The 16618-nt window shown below is 45.6% G+C and overlaps 1 protein-coding gene across 6 annotated transcripts in view; it reads left to right on the forward strand.

The window, feature by feature from the left end:
- Positions 1-16618, forward strand: part of ltbp1 (latent transforming growth factor beta binding protein 1) — a 331204-nt gene that overhangs the window by 58512 nt on the left and 256074 nt on the right. For all 6 annotated transcript variants that reach the window (XM_080200719.1, XM_080200720.1, XM_080200722.1 and 3 more), the window contains exon 4: positions 15483-15643. In XM_080200719.1, the coding sequence (XP_080056845.1) occupies positions 15483-15643 (161 nt within the window). The remainder of the gene's footprint in view (positions 1-15482; positions 15644-16618) is intronic.

The following is a 16618-nucleotide window of genomic DNA, read 5'->3' on the forward strand; positions in this document are numbered from 1 at the left end:
TTGAATTCAAAGTTCACCATCTGCCATGGCAGGATTTGAACCTGGGTCCCCAAAACATCAGCCGAATTTTTGGATTAATAGTTTAGTGATAATACCTAAATTTATTTATTTGTTAGTGTCACAAGTAGGCTTACATTAACCTGGCAATGAAATTACTGTGAGAATCCCCTACTGCCACACTCTGGCGCCTATTCGGGTTACACTGAGGGAGAATTTAGCATGGTCAGCACACCTAACCTGCATGTCTGGGAGGAAACCAGGACACCCGGAGGAAACCCATATCAATGCAGGGAGAACGTGCAGACTCTGAAAAGACAGTGATCCAAGCCAGGAATTGAACCCGGGTCCTTTGCGCTGTGAGGCAGCAGTGCTAACCACTGTGCTATCATGCTGCCTTTAGGCCATTGCCTCCCCAGTGCCTTGGGCTGTGTAGTGGTGGAGCATTGAGACCCTCTCACTGTCAGGACACCTTTCCTGTCCCTGTACCGCTACGTCCCATCCTGTGCTGTGCTGGGTCTTGTCATTTTCCTACTGGGGAAAGGCCACTGTGGAATGAGGTGAAATGTGAACAAAGAATGGGTGGGAATCGGGGACAATTTGACCCTGGGATTGGGTGTATTTCTGGTTTTACAGCCTTTTCATCGCGTTTTCCAGCACAGAAAGAGGCCCTTTGGCCCATCGTGTCTGCACCAGCTATCAAGCACCTATTTATTCTAATCCCATTTTCCAGCAGTTGGTCCATAACCTTGTATGCTATGGCATTTCAACTGCTCATCTTACTGCTTCTTAAATGTTGAGAGTTCCCGCTACTACCACCATTTCAGGCAGTGAGTCCCAGACTCCCACAGCTTATCCTCAAAGTTATTCCTGAAAGCTTTTCCACAAAACCCCTCCAAAACTCCTCCTCCTTAACTTAAATCTGTGTCCCGTGGTTATTAATCAATAAGGGGAAAGGTTTCTCCTCATCTACCCCATCTATGTCCCTCATCATTCTGTGCACCTCAGTCAATTCCCCCTCAGCCTTCTCTGCTCTAAGGAAAACAACCCCAGCCTAAGCAGCCTCTCTTCATTGCTGAAATAACACCCTGGGTGAATTTCCTCAGCACCCTTTCCAGTGCAATCGCATCCTTCCTATAGTGTGGCGACCAGAACGGCACATGGTACTCGAGCTGTGTCCTAACGAGCATTTCAGTTCCATAAAACCCTTCCTGTTCTTATATTCAATGTCTCGGCTAATAAAGGCAGTATCCCATGTGCCTTGATAACCACCTGATCCACCTGTCCTGCTGCCTCAGGAATCTATGGACATTCCCCTACCCCTCTCCTCCCCCGGGTCCCTCTAATCCTCGGTACTTCCTGGCGGAGTAACAAACTGGTGTTCCCCTCTAAATCCCTGGAATCATTGCTGCTGAACTGGTTTAAAATGGACCCCTCATAGAATTAGAAAAATCACTGAAATGAATTGTCGACAATGCAAAATTGTAAGTGAAAACAGCCCATAAGGCCATAAGACATAGGAGCAGAATTAGGCCATTTGGCCCATCGAGTCTGCTCCGTCATTCAATCACGGCTGATATTTTTCTCATCCCCATTATCCTGCCTTTTCCCCATAACCCCTGATCCCATTATTACATGCTATGCTGGATAATGCCTGAGCAGTGTCTGGACATGAGTAGGATTGATGGTTGTCAGGGTGATTACAGATGGGACAATTGCAATGAACATAAAGAATTATCATTGTAGGCAACTTCTTAAACATGAATGGTTGGTTGGAGATCCTGGAATTTTGTTTTGCTTGTCTGTTTGAGGGAGGTTGCTGGCGTGATTTTCTGGTCTGACTTAAAAGCGTTGATGCTCGATCTTTGACTGTATAAGCCCATACAAGCTCAAAGACAAAAGTTTGGTCATCACCTGCACTCAAGGATGTGAGATTCTCCAGTTAGTTGATGAGATATGTGTTCTCGGTTAGGTTAAAAGGAAACATCTCAAGGGTTTTCCCTTGGCACCTCTCCTGGCTGGCTTCCACAAGATATTTGTCGACACTTGACGCAGATAGCCTCTGTGTACTTCTTCTCAGATAAGAACAGGCATTTTTCAGAACAGCATCAAAGGCGAAAGTTAATGTCGATAGCAGCAGCACTTGAAGGTAAATACATCAAAGTATTCCATTAAAGTTTATGGAGTTACTGGCCTCTGTTTAAGTTCAGCTACCAGCAGCTTTCTTTTTGGAAGGTAATTTTTTAAAATTCATTCCCAGGACATGGATGTTGCTGGCTGGCCAACATTTATTGCCCATCCCTAACTGCCCCAAGGTCAGTTGAGAGTCAACCACATTGCTGTAGCTTGGAGTAGTATGTAAGCCAGACCAAGTAAGGATGGCAGATTTCCTTCTCTAAAGGGCATTACTGAACCAGATGGGTTTTTCCAACAGTCGACTGTGGTTTCATGGTCATCAGTAAACTCTTAATTCCAGATATTTTTTATTGAATTTAAATTCCACCACCTGCCGAGATGGACAAGATTCGAACCTGGGTCCCCAGAACATCAGCTGAGCTTCTGGATTAATAGTCGAGCGATAATACCACTAGGCCATTGTTTCCCCCATAGCCATTCAGATCAGAATGTAGACTCAATGGGTGACATATCCAGACTGGTCAGGCTCACAGCCTGAGGAATAGGGATAGGCCATTCAGCCCATCGAGCTGAAGATGCCCTAGTTCACAGTGTGCACAAAGACAGGTAACAGGGCAGAAGATGCACCACTTTTGATCCCGTAATTCAAATGCTAAATTCAGGATGCAAATTCCCGCCCATGATCTGTGCCAGCTGGGTAGGAGGCACCATGGTGGCACAGAGCCCAAGTGCCTCCACATCTGTCTGAAACAAAAGTTTGTCTGTTTATATATACAAAGCTTTCTGCAGGAAATTGGACAGAGCTGCCTGTTTCGGCCGGATCCACCACAGTGAGATCCAAGCCGCGACTCCCTGAAAGAAGGTTATTTTTTGGTAAAAATCAAGATGATTTGTACAGTTGGCTGCACAGAAACCTGTGAAAGTTACTGCTGACCCTCTCGATTCCTCCACCCAGGGTTCCAACTCCTTCCCAGAATCTCACCTGACTCTCCTGCTGAGGAAGAAAGCCCAAATGAATGAGGTAATTTACCTCTGGAGGCAGGAGTAATGGCCCCAAAGCCTCCAAACACTAAAATAACACCTGATAGCTGTTCCCTGAGCAACTTTGGACACCTGCCAGATTCTAGCATTTTCAAAGATAAAGATAATTTATTAGTCACAGGTAGGCTTACATTAACACTGCAATGAAGTTACTGTGAAAATCCCCTAGTCGCCACACTCTGGTGCCTGTTCGGTTACACTGAGGGAGAATTTAGCATGGCCAATGCACCTAACCCGCAAGTCGTTTGGACTGCGGGAGGAAACCGGAACACCTAGAGGAAACCCATGCAGACACAGGGAGAATGTGCAAACTCTGCACAAACGGTGACCCAAGTTAGGAATCAAACCTTGATCCCTGGCACAGTGAGGTAGCTGTGCTAACCACTGTGCTACCATACCACCCATTGTCTAACGTTGCTAGCTGTGCGTTCCAGGTGAGGTCTTGCATTTTTCACCTGAGTTTCTTCCCGGTTCCCTATAAGGCATTGACTTGTGCCGATTTACAGTTCCGCCATTACTGGCCAGCTTTCATTATCTCACTCAAGCAGTACCTGCCCAAATCCAGGGGAGGCAATGGCCTAGTGGTATCATTACTAGATGATTAATCCAGAAGCTCAACTGATGTTCTGGGGGCCTGGGTTCAAATCCTGCAAAAGCAGATGGTGGAATGGTTGAATTTAATTTAAAAAAAGCCCTGGAGTCAAGAATCTACTAGTGACCATGAAATAATTGTCAGAAGAACCCATCTGATTCACTGATGTCCTTTAGGGAAGGAAATCTGCTGTCCTGACCAGGCCTGGCCTACATGTGACTCCAGAGCCACAGCAATAAGACTGACTCTCAACTGCCCTTGGGCACCTTGGGATGGGCAATAAATGCCGGCTAGCCAACGATGCCCATGTCCCACATATGAATAAAAAAAATCCATTTACCAAATTAGGCATAGAAAGATATTCTGTGATTCCCAATTGTTTAACTGTTACATGTAGTTCCGTAGCAATACCAATTTCAACTCTTTCCTCCTGGATCCTCTCCCTGTCCAGAAGCAGCTCCCCTCTGGGGAAAAACCCCAGTGACATGGGTGGCACAGTGGTTAGGCCTCACTCACTTGTGCCCATGATCCCTCAGCAATACTTTCCCTGGCTGCACTACCAGTAACTCCTGAGGGCGCTAATGAGCGGTGCAGATTTGCCAGCCTCTGATTGGCCTGCAGTTCTCAAGGAGAAAGGATTTCCGTCCCTGGGACCCTACATCCCAATTGCTGGCCAGTAAAACGCCTGATGGGGAGTTAATTCTGGTGGGCCTTTCCCAATGGGGGCTCCCACTGGTTCACCTGTGGCCAGGTGAGAGACCTGTAGCCAACATTAGATTCTGACTGCGGTGACTGTCCTTTAGGCCCTGCATCAGTGAGTGGTGTTGCTAAATTCACTGCTGTACATTTAGCTTTCGTTTTGAGAAGTATAAACTTTAAGACACCCTATCCTCTTAAGCAAACGCACAGTAGTTTTCAAACTAATAAAAATTGGGAATTTACTGAGACATTTAACAATGGGCTCACATTTCATATATTTTCACATATGAGCATTAGCTAAGATTGTGCTACGAGCAATTCTACACATACTGCACTGGCAGAGAATCTATTTACACTTACACTCGATCGATCAAGCATCTTATATAAATATTTAATGCAGCTTTATATCTAGGCTGACTCAAATCCCTTTACAGAATCAGTCAAGTGGACTTACGCCCATATATCTCAATTCCTAAATCCACAATTAATCATAGATACACAGAGCCCCTACAGTACAGAAGGAGGCCATTTGACCCATCAAACCTGCATCAACAGCAATTTCTGTAACTGATCCCTGTAAGCCCTCGTATTTACCCCTGTAATGCCTTAACGTACGCAGCTCGGGACACTAAGGGGCAATTTAGCATGGCCGATCCACCCTAACCCACGCGTCTTTGGAGTGTGGGAGGAAACCAGAGCACCCGGAGGAAGCCCATGCAGAGATGGGGAGAATGTGCAAACTCCATGCAGTCACCCAAAGCCAGAATTGAACCCGGCTCCCTGGAGCTGTGAGGCAGCAGTGCTAACCACTGTGCCACTGTGCTGCCCAAAGGTGATAGAATTTACAAAACAGTGTCTCTGAACCAAGTCTATACAATCAGTTTTCAGTCATTTTCCTAATGTTGGCAGTGGATTGGGTTTAATTGAAGCAACTACTGAAGTTCATTGGCAAGGCTCCAAAATACATTGTAGTCACTTGGCTGAGGAAACAGGGGGTAAGTGACTTGTGTATAACTGCCCTAGCAAGGAACCAAGGGCACCTTTGAGGTGGGATTCTCCTCTTCCTCCATGGCACATGGCAGGTGGCAGTGTGCCACTTACTGGTGGCGGGACCTTACAGCTCCATCATGGTCAATGAGGTTTCCCATATCTCTCGACGCCAGTAAATCCACAGCAGGGGTGTGCTATCGACGGGACCATAAAATCCCACCAGTATAAACGGCATCAAGATGTTGGCAATGGACTTTGATGCGTGATGGCTTCCTAGTCTCAATCACCTCAATATTAAGAAGCTCCAAGGAGTAGTCAGCCATTGCCCCATTGGGCAGTAGAGATAGGAGGGCACATCAGCTTGAGATATAGACTGAAATCTTTGTTAATGTGGAAAAACGTGTTGCCAAGCTTTAAGTGTACAAATAGCGAGCAAAATCACCAACATCAAACTGAAGTCCAGCTCTGCGTCATTACCACGGAACAAAATGATATGTGTTTCTTCTGTTCCTGTTCTCTGTCTCTAAACCAAAAGAGAGATGCTTGCCAAGGACATTATTTTCCTCTGCTTAAAGCATATCATTTGCATGTGTTCGAATCGTGTGCATATTATCTACTTTCAACTTGTAAAACTTCATTGCTGGAAAGCGAGACATGTTGCCCAAGCTTTCCATCTGGCTCTCATCAGGACAAACACAAGAATACCAAATTTCAAACAATCGCAGTTCAAATGAACGAGTGGTGATTGGTTCAGAAGTGGACTTTGTTTGGTGGGAGTGTTGCCATGGAGAATGCAGTGGGGAACTATAGGCCCCCCAAGCTCCTGAGTAATTGAAAAAAACTGCAATGCTTGAACATATTCCTTTAGTTTGCAGGTAATGGGTTCCTGTGTATAAATATATGTCACGTTTAGCAAGTGTAAGGGAGCCAGATTATGAGCTTTTGTAGATAGTAAGTGCATGTTGACGTAAGGGCATTCAGTTAGCGATCTACGAAGAGGCTTTACAGTTCGTTATGCCTACCGCTACATACAGACTTTTGTCTTTTGTGTGGCAACTTGCAGTAATTAGATAGTAACTTCAGCATGGTGTGCTCCACAGGGGACCTGGCACTCTTATGAAAAGGGCACGCATCAACTTGCCTCCAGAAAAATCCTGACTGAGTGGCACAGGATCTGATCTTAATCTTGTGCACATGGCTTAATCTTCAATGGGCTAAAATCTTGCTGGCAACATCTAAACCTCTCGGTATGAGTTAGTACGGACAAATCATGTATAGAAGGTGGAATAAAGGATGGGGAACAAACAGACAGACGAAAGAGACTGAAACTTTTTAAAAATAACAATAATTAAAATATGAAGAATTGAGACCCTCACTTGTAAAAGTTAAGGTTCAGTGCCAGAGAATTTGTTTGCTATCAGTCGAGACTCACCGTACTATTAAAAATTTACTTGCACTTTTTCTGGCATTGTTAATGTGTATCCAGTGGTCTGAGTCCTGCAAACTCACACCTTCCATGTGTTTCAATGCAGTTTCTTGGCAAGGTACTGTCATAGCGCAGCCAGAGGAGGCACAGGGTAGATCTCATAGCAGTCAGTTCCAAATTTAACCACTTTTATCTGTACTCCAGAAGCTATCTGATTCATAGTAGCAGTGAGCCCTAATAGCCTCACAGTTATGTTAAGAATTTAAAAAATTCATTTGTGGGACATGGGCCTTGCTGGCTGGCCAGCATTTATTGTCCATCCCTAGTTGCCCTTGGAGGGCAGTTGAAAGTCTACCACATTGCTGTGGCTCTGGAGTCACATGTAGGCCAGACCAGGTAAGGACAGCAGATTTCCTTTCCTAGAAGGACATTAGTGAGCCAGATGGGTTTTTCTGACAATCAGCAATAGTTATCGGTAGATTCTGAATTCCAGATATTTTTTATTGGATTCACATTCCACTACCTGTCATGGCGGGATTTGAACCCAGGTCTCCAAAACATTAGCTGGGTTTCAGGATAATTAGTCTAATGATAATACCACTAGGCCATCACCTCCCTTCAGTATTTTGTAATTTTTTATACCTATAGACCTGTTTCCTTTGTCAGTCCACACAATGCAATATGTTCGGGGAAGGATTACTTAAGTAAGTTAAGTTTATTTATTTGTGTCACAAGTAGGCTTACATTAATACTGCAGTGAAGTTATTGTGAAAATCTCCTAGTCGCCACACTCCAGTGTCTGTTCGGGTATATTGAGGGAGAATTTAGCATGGCCAATGCACCTAACTAGCATGTCTTTCAGACTGTGGAAGGAAACCAGAGCATCCGGAGGAAACCGATGCGGACACGGGGAGAAGGTGCAGACTCCGCACAGACAGTAACCCAAAGCCGGGAATTGAACTCGGGTTCCTGGCGTTGTGAGTCGGCAGTGCTAACCAGTGTGCCACCGTGTCACCCTACTGTGGTCATTAGCCTGGTAAAGCAGCAAATTAGTTCCACTTGGATGCATTCGCATCGTCACTGTGCAGGGCAACCAAAACAATTGCTCGCTGGTGGCACAGTGATTAGCACTGCTGCCTCACAGCGCCAGGGTAAGGCATTCGATTCCTGGCTTAGGTCACTGTCTCTATGAAGTCTGCATGTTCTCCCTCTGTTGGCGGAGGTTTTCCCCCACAGTCAGAAAGACGTGCTGGTTAGGTGCACTGGCCGTGCTAAATTCTCCCTCGGTGTACCCGAACAGGCGCTGGAGTGTGGCGACTAGGGGACTTTCACAGTAACTTCATTGCGGCGTTAATGTACACGCCTACTTGTGACACTAATAAATAAACTTTAAAGAACATACCTCCTCCTCCACTTTCCCTTCTCTTCCCTCTTCTCTTTGCTAACTGCCAATTACAATAATTTGCTGCTTTTGAACTTGGCTCAGATTCCCGGCTGCTGGAACCAGGAGCAGGGAGCTGTTCCAGCGCAATCTGGGAGAAGTTTTATTGACTCCAAAGCTTAATTAGAACCATGGAAAAGCATTAACTGCGTCCCAGTCAGTGTAACACTTTAGTTTGAAACAAAAAGCAGGTGGCTGGCCAAGTTGACCTCCTTTAGGTTGCTGTGTCTACAGTGTGGCTGCAGGCTGTCGAAAGAAGTGCTTTCACAAAATCAGCCACTTCCACCCCTGCAAAAATAAATTTTGCTCCAAATGCTTTCTTAATTATGGCACATTTTTTGGAGGTTAGATTACACCGTGTTTACACATTTTCTCAGCTGTGTCACTGTCGAACGTGTACAGACAGTTGATCTTCTGGGGCCTTTGAGAGCCCTTTCAGAAAAGGATTACTTTCTTCCCAGCACCGAGGAAAGACCTGCTCTGAATGGCTATTTACTTTCCACGATTTAGACTTTCAGTCAATAATGTCATTTTAGCAGCAGGCATGTTTGGCTTACTCAGTCTAGACGCAGTGCTCCGTTCCAAACTCTTTCAGAGGCCTTTTGTCATCAGCCTCTGGAACCTGCGCCCCATGTTCGCAGTGCTGCTTATTCTAAGCACAAATTTAACGCAAGACTTTGGGCGCCAGATGCATGGGGGCGGGGTGGGGGGGTGGGGTTGGGGGGAGGGAATGTGGGGTCAAATGATCTTACGCAGCAAGTGGGAACAAACAGGAACTCCATGGCTGCAAGAGAGAAGAAAGCAGAGATGATCTATGACTTTGAAAAGATATTGGTTGGGTGCGTGGTGGCACGGTGGTTAGCACAGCGCCAGGGACCCGGGTTCAATTCCGGCCTTTGGCCACTGTCTGTGTGCAGTTTGCATGTTCTCCCCATGCCCATGTGTGTTTCCTCCGAGCGTTCTACTTTCCTCCCACAGTCTGAAAAACGTGCTGGCTAGGTGCAAGGGCCATGGTAAATTCTCCTTCAGTGTACCCGAACAGGCCCTGGAGTGTGGTGACTCAAGGATTTTCACAATAACTTCATTGCAGTGTTAATGTAAGCCTACTTGTTACACTAATAAATAAACTTTACTTTAGCAGTGTAAATACATGGGAATAGGGCCTGGGTGGGATTGTTGACGGTTCAATGGACCGAATGGCCTCTTTCTGCACCATAGGGATTCTGTGATTTTATGAGGGAAAATCAGCTTGCAGGGCGGCAGGGATAGAGCAGGGGAATGGGATTGACTGGATTACCCTGCAGAGAGCCGGCATGGAATCAACGAATGGCTTCCCGTCTGCTGTAATAACTCCTTGACTCCATGGATCACTCCAGATGGGGCTGTGTCCTGTAATGTGTTTGATCGCTGAAATTGAGAATCACAACCTTATAGAAATAAACCAGGCGGAAATAAAATAACCTGAATAGTTTACAAATCTATGACAAATTGTCACTCGCTTCACAACCAGGGACTTTTCCAGTCAGTCTTCGATGAATGGCCTTAATAGGCTCTTAACAACCCTGACTGGCTACCCATCACATGTGGATAGGTAGTTTTGCTGACTCCACAAAAATGGCTGGATGGGGCCTAGTAGAACCTAGATATCAAACCCCTATAATGTTCAAAGTGACGGCACTCAAACAGCTCATGTTCCCTGTAGGATGTCTTGTGGCGCAGTGGGTAACGTCCCTACCCTTTTTAAAATTCATTTGTGGGACGTGGTCATTGCTGGCTGGCCAACATTTATAGTTGACTGAGGTCAGTTGAGAATCAACCAGATTGCTGTGGCTGTGAAGTCACGTGTAGTCATGATGTGGAGATGCTGGCATTGGACTGGGGTAAACACAGTAAGAAGTCTCATAACACCAGGTTAAAGTCCAACAGGTTTATTTGGTAGCAAAAGCCACTAGCTTTTGGAGTGCTGCCTCTTTGTCAGGTAAGTGGGAGCTCTATTCACAAACAGGACCTATAAAGACACAAACTCAATTTACAAAATAATGGTTGGAATGTGAGTCTTTACAGGTAATCAAGTATTAAAGGTTCAGATAATGTGAATGGAGAGAGGGTTAATGAGATTAATGGACGGTTAGTGATATTTTGCAAGTCCAGGCAAGACATGGGGGTTACAGATAGTGTGACATGAACCCAAGATCCCGGTTGAGGTCATCTCTGCTCAGCGCAGAGTCGATAGCCAAGTTCCGCACACATGAGGACAGCCTCAACCGGGATCTTGGGTTCATGTCACATTATCAGTAACCCCCACAACTTGCCTGGACTTGCAAAATCTCACCAGTTGTCCTGTCTGGAGACAATACACATCTCTTTAACCTGTGCTTAATGCTCTCTGCACTCACATTGAAGTCACATGTAGGTCAGACCAGATAAGGACGGCAGATTTCCTTCCCTAAAGGACATTAGTGAACCAGATGGGTTTTTCTGACAATGGTTTCATGTTCATCAGTAGATTCTTAATTCCAGATATTTTTTATTGAATTAAAATTCCACTATCTGCCGTGGTGGAATTCAAACCCGGGTCCCAAGATCATTAGCTGAGTTTCTGGATTAATAGCCTGGAGTAATACCATTAGGCCATCGCCTCCCTGAGCCAGAAGTTCAAGTCCAACGCCACGACTTGTTGGTGATGAAAGGAAGGTTCAAAATGCGGTTCAGTGGGCTGTTAATGAGCTCTGGAATCCTGCCTCCCCCCTCCCAGTGTGCCGCAAAAGGGAAAAAAGTGTATGTGTGAAGATACACCAGAAAAAAACTCAAATAGCTTGTGTTCACACCATGCAGGAGCTAACTGTGCAACGCAAGGCCTCCTGGTCAGTCTGCTCTTTGTACAGGTGCTGCAACACATCACCAAAGGCAAAAACTCAGAGAGAACAAAACTTGCAGCAACTCAGACACCTGCCAAGAGCTCCAGTTGCTTTTCTTAAAGAAGGGAATAACATTTAACGTGGAAATCGACCTGCCGTTACGGATGGAGGAAAAATCAGGATCAGGCAAGGGTCAGCGAACAGATCTTCCCCAATGATCGAGGAGAGGTTCATGAAAATTAACTTTTCCCCTGGTGGTTTTCTGCTTCCAACGAAGAATGTCTACAAAGGGATTAATTAATCATCTCTAACACGCAGCAGCAGCACTTTGTGCACTGGTGTTCAGGGATAATTAGCTCAGTAATGAACGAATGGAGGCTGGCTGCTGTGCCAATGTTACACTGGGTTTTTTTCCTGCATCTCTAATAGTATTTCCACCAGTGTTAGTTGCTCTGACTGGCTGGCCAACATTGTGATTAGAAACAAGGCTGTGAGAGAGTTGTGTATTACTTGTCGAACTGCAGGAGATGTGTCTGATGCCTTTGATAATTAACTGTCCTTCCTCGTTTTGTCTTTGTAAAACGCGCTGATCGGATACAGCCTTGGAATATTGCTTCTGCGTCTAAAGTTCCCCTGCGGTGACCTCATTGGTTCCGCTCCGGTGATGAATGGGAAATTGGAATTCTCTGGGGAGGTTGTGGGCAGCAATCCCCATTCATATTCTCGCTGGGGAGAGGAACATCATGATGTCAGCTTCTTTACTTGAAAACCTACACCAGTATTTCCTCCCCAGCCTGCTCTCGGATCATTTTTCTCACACCCGGCGTTTTTCAGGCCCTGTGATTGAAAGTGCCTGCCTCCCTTTCTCAAAATACCTCTCTGCCTCTCTGCGTTTCTGCTCCATCCATCCCTACATTTCCTTTGCCTCTCCCTTCCTCCCCCACTGTGCAGTTCACTATTTTATACTTTGGTCTAAAATGCAGGGCAGGCTGATTGCTGTCTCACGGAGCCCTCGCCCTCACACATGCCTCCAAACAGTTGGTGCACACCAGCGGGCAAACCCTGCTACCTAACCTTGGTGCACAAGCTAAGCGAAGGCAGCACAGTGGTTAGCACTGCTGTCTCACTATGCCAGGGACCCCAGTTTGATTCCCGGCTTGGATAACTGTCCGTGCGGAGTCTGCACATTCTCCCGGTGTCTGCGTGGGTTTCTTCCAGGCGCTCCAGTTTCCTCCCACAGTCCGAAAGACGTGCTGGTTAGGCGCTTTGGTCATGCTAAATTCTTCCTCGGTGTACCCGAACAGACGCCAGAGTGTGACAACCAGGGGACTTTCACAGTAACTTCATTGCAGTGTTAATGTAAGCCTACAGGTGACACTAATAAATAAACGTTAAGCTTAAAATTAGCTCTTCAATGTAAATGTCTGCCTTACTCCCTGGGCTCTGCTCTTGTTAATTTCACCAGCTGACTGGAGGAGGACAAAGTTATTCTGATTCGCCTTCTCCAGGCTGATTTTGCAGTGCAGTGCTGAGGGAGTGTTGCACTGATGGATAATATGAATAAGATACTATCCATGCCCCGTGCCCCTGCCAACTCAAGTGGATGTAAACCACTCTGTGGCACTGTTTCGAAGAAAGTTTATTTATTAATGTCACAAGTAAGCTTACATTAACACTGCACTGAAGTTACTGTGAAAATCCCCTAGTTGCCACACTCCTGTTGAGGTACACTGAGGGAGAATTTAGCCAATGAACCAAACCTGCACGTCTTTTGGACTGTGGGAGGAAACCAGAGCACCTGAGGAAATCCACGCAGACATGGGGAAAACATGCAGACTCCATACAGACCCAAGCCGGGAATCGAACCTGGGTTCCTGGCGCTGTGAGGCAGCAGTGCTGACCACTGTGTGGTGTCTCAGTGATAACAGCACCATGACGGACAGTCCAAATGTGGCACAAATATAACATTCTGCACTGACAGGAGCATTCCGGAAAGCTCACATTCATATCAGATGAACACTGCCACCTGACTTTCATCAGCTTTACGACTTGTCTTGTGTTATATAAACATGGTGAGGATCTGTGGAGTGTGATTTATGCTCTCACTTTTAATTCTGACTGTAATTCACTCAGTAGCGATGCTGCTTTGTCGTGGGACCTAAGTTGTAGATTACTCTTCCTGTGCCTATACTGTTTGTGATCTATATCTAACAGATCAAGAAGCTTTGCAAAAACAATTTATAATGAATGCGGCTCCTTTATTGAATAATTTCATTCGATTCGGTTCAAGCTTTTTACTGCATTAAGGCAAATAAAATCTACACTTGGTAACGGGAGAGTCCCATTTTCTCTTGCGGGAGATTATAGAACCCAGGGCCTCTGTTTAAAAATAAGGGGTCAGAACACCTTCACAGTGCAGGAAACCATTTGTATGGACCGTAAGTCCATAATACATAGGAGCAGAATGAGGCCATTTGGCCCATCGAGTCTGCTCCGCCATTCAATCATGGCTGATATTTTTCTCATCCCCACTCTCCTGCCTTTTTCCCATAACTTCTGATTCCCTTATTAATCAAGAACCCATCTATCTCCGTCTTAAAGATACTCAATGACAAGCCATCTGCGGCAAAGAATTAAAAATCCATTTACCAGAAGTGGTGTTCAAACCCACACGGACATATGTCCATTGGATCTTAAGTCTAACGTCTTAACCACTCAGCCATCCTGGTAGGAGACAGTCGGCCTTTTGAGTCTGCACAGACTCTCTGAAAGGGCATTCTACTTAGTCCCGCTTCCCTGCCTTATCCCTGTAACCATGAACATGCTAAATTCTCCCTCAGTGTACCAGGGCAGTTGCTGGATTGTGGCCACTTGGGATTTTCACAGTAACTTCATTGCAGTGTTAATGTAAGCCTACTTGTGACGCTAATAAATAGACATGAGAATGTTTAGTCATAAACATTCTTTCCTTTCACATAGCAATTCCCATTTGCATATCCGGATTAAACCTGCCTTCGCCACCCTCTTGGGAAGTTCATTCCAGACTTCAACCACTCTCTGCATGTTTTCCTCACATCCTTTCTACTTCTTTTGCCTGTTGTTCAGAATCTGTAGCCTATGTTCTCGATGTCCTCCTGAGAGGGAGCACTTTCTCACTATTTACCCTGCCCATGCCCTTCAGGATCTTTGCCAGGTATGACTCCAGACAGTGGAGAGTTTGCTCCCTGATTTCCATTGACTTAAATTTTGTTGGGGCTCCTAGAAGCTATTCTTGATCAAATGCGGCCTTGATGTCAAGGGCTGTCACTCTTTCCTCATCCCTGGAATTCTGCTCTTTTGTCCATGTTTGAACCAAGGCTGTAATGGGGTGAGGAGCTGAGTGGCTCTGGCGGAACCCAAACTGAGCATCCAAGAACAGCTTATTGCTGAGTAAGTGCCATTTGATAGCACTGTTGATGACACACTCCTTCACTTTATTGATGATCGAGAGTACACTGATGGGCGGTAATTTGCCAGGTTGGTTTTGTCCTGTATCTTGTGTGCAGGACTTACCTGGGCAATGTTCCACGTTGCCGGGTTTACGCCAGTGTTGTAGCTGTACTGGAACAGCTTGGCTAGGGGTGTGGCAAGTTCAGGAGCACAAGTACTGGAGTACTATTGCTGGAATATTGTCAGGGCCCATAGTCTTTGAAGTATCCCGTGCCTTCAGCCATTTTTTGATATCACGCAGAGTGAATCGAATCAGCTGAACAGTGATAGCTTTGCTGCTGGGGACCTCAGGAGGAGGCCAAGAGGGATTATCCGCTTGGTACTTGAAGGGGAAGATTGTTGGAAATGTCTTATCTTTTGCACAAATGTACTGAGCTCCTGGCATGCCCTCCTTCATTGAACCTGTTGGGCAGGTAAGCGATTAAGGGGAATATTAAGTGCCCACTTGCACCCCGTACGCTGTTACTTGCTGCCATGGTGGGATTTGAATCCAGGTCTTCAGATCATTAGCCCGGCCCTGGGGATTACTATTCCAGAGACATTACCACAACGCCATTGTCTCCCCCCGAAGCTACAGGGAAGGGAATGGGGGTAGTTGGACTAGCTGAGTTGCTCTTGCAGTGAGCTGGCGTGGGCACAATGGGCAGAATAGATTTCTTCTGTACGATAACCATTTCATGATTCTGTGCTGTATAAATCAATTCTGTTTTTGACCTTTTTCAAACGATGGCTTTTGATGGTTGTGTTTCATGGTGACTGTGTTGCAGATTTTATTTTTACTGAATGACTCTCATTGGTGTCCTTCTCTCTCAGCTTGATGCCTTTACCATCACAGCCACTGATGATGCTTGTACAGCGAGGTCAAACCCAACAGTTCACCTTCAAACCCAAATATTACAGTCAGAAGTTTTACACCGGAGGACAGGCTCCAGAAGGCCCCCTGCCCCAAACTTCATCTGGATCTTCCTTCCAAGGTTAGTTTCTATGTTGTAAGTCTCCCAGATTCCATACCTGGAAGTCTTGCGTGTTGCAAGCGAGCAGTGAAAGGGATTAATTGCTGATTGGAATCTCTTCACTTGCAATATTCAATGTCTTGTCTTATCATCTCCTTTGGGAAAGTGGTGGCGAAGTGGTATTATTGCTCGGCTGTTAATCCAGAAAGCCAGAGTAATGCTCTGGGGATCAGGGTTCAAATCCCATCATAGCAGATGGTGAAATTGGAATTAAAAGTCTATTTATTAGTCACAAGTGAGGCTTACATTAACACTACAAAAAAGTTCCTGCGAAATTCCCTTAGTTGTCACACTCTGGTGCCTGTTTGGATCAATGCACCTAATCAGCATGTCTTTCAGGTTGTGGGAGGAAACTGGAAGAAACCCACGTAGACACAGGGAGAATGTGCAGACTCTGCACAGACAGTGACCCAAGCAGGAATGGAACCCTATCCCTGTCATTGTGAGTCAGCAGTGATGGATATAAATCTGGATGACCATGAAAACCATTGTCAATTGTTGTAAAAACCCACCTGGTTCACTAATGTCCGTTAGGGAAGGAAATCTGCAGTCCTTATCTGGTTTGACCTACATGAGACTCCAGAGCCACAGCAATGGGGTTGACTCATAACTGCCACTCAGTTCAAGGGCAATTAGGGATTGGTAACTGCTGGCCTTGCCAGTGAAGCCCACATCCCAGAAAATAATTTAAAAAATGATAACTTATCTCGCTGCTGTTCCTTGGATATAGCTGGTAGCGGAAAATGCCTAAATTAATCTCCATAATTGTTACTGCACTCCAAAAGTAATTCATGTTAATACATTGTGATGCAGCTCTATAATTTTGTCTTTCAAAAAGCATTTAAATAGTTACATGGGTAAGATGGGTATAGAGGGATATGGGCCAAATGCGGGCAATTGGGATTAGCTTAGGTTCAAAAAAAAGGGCAGCATGGA

Source organism: Carcharhinus amblyrhynchos, chromosome 12, assembly GCF_965287045.1.
Source record: "Carcharhinus amblyrhynchos chromosome 12, sCarAmb.v2.hapA, whole genome shotgun sequence".
Lineage (NCBI taxonomy): Eukaryota > Metazoa > Chordata > Chondrichthyes > Carcharhiniformes > Carcharhinidae > Carcharhinus > Carcharhinus amblyrhynchos.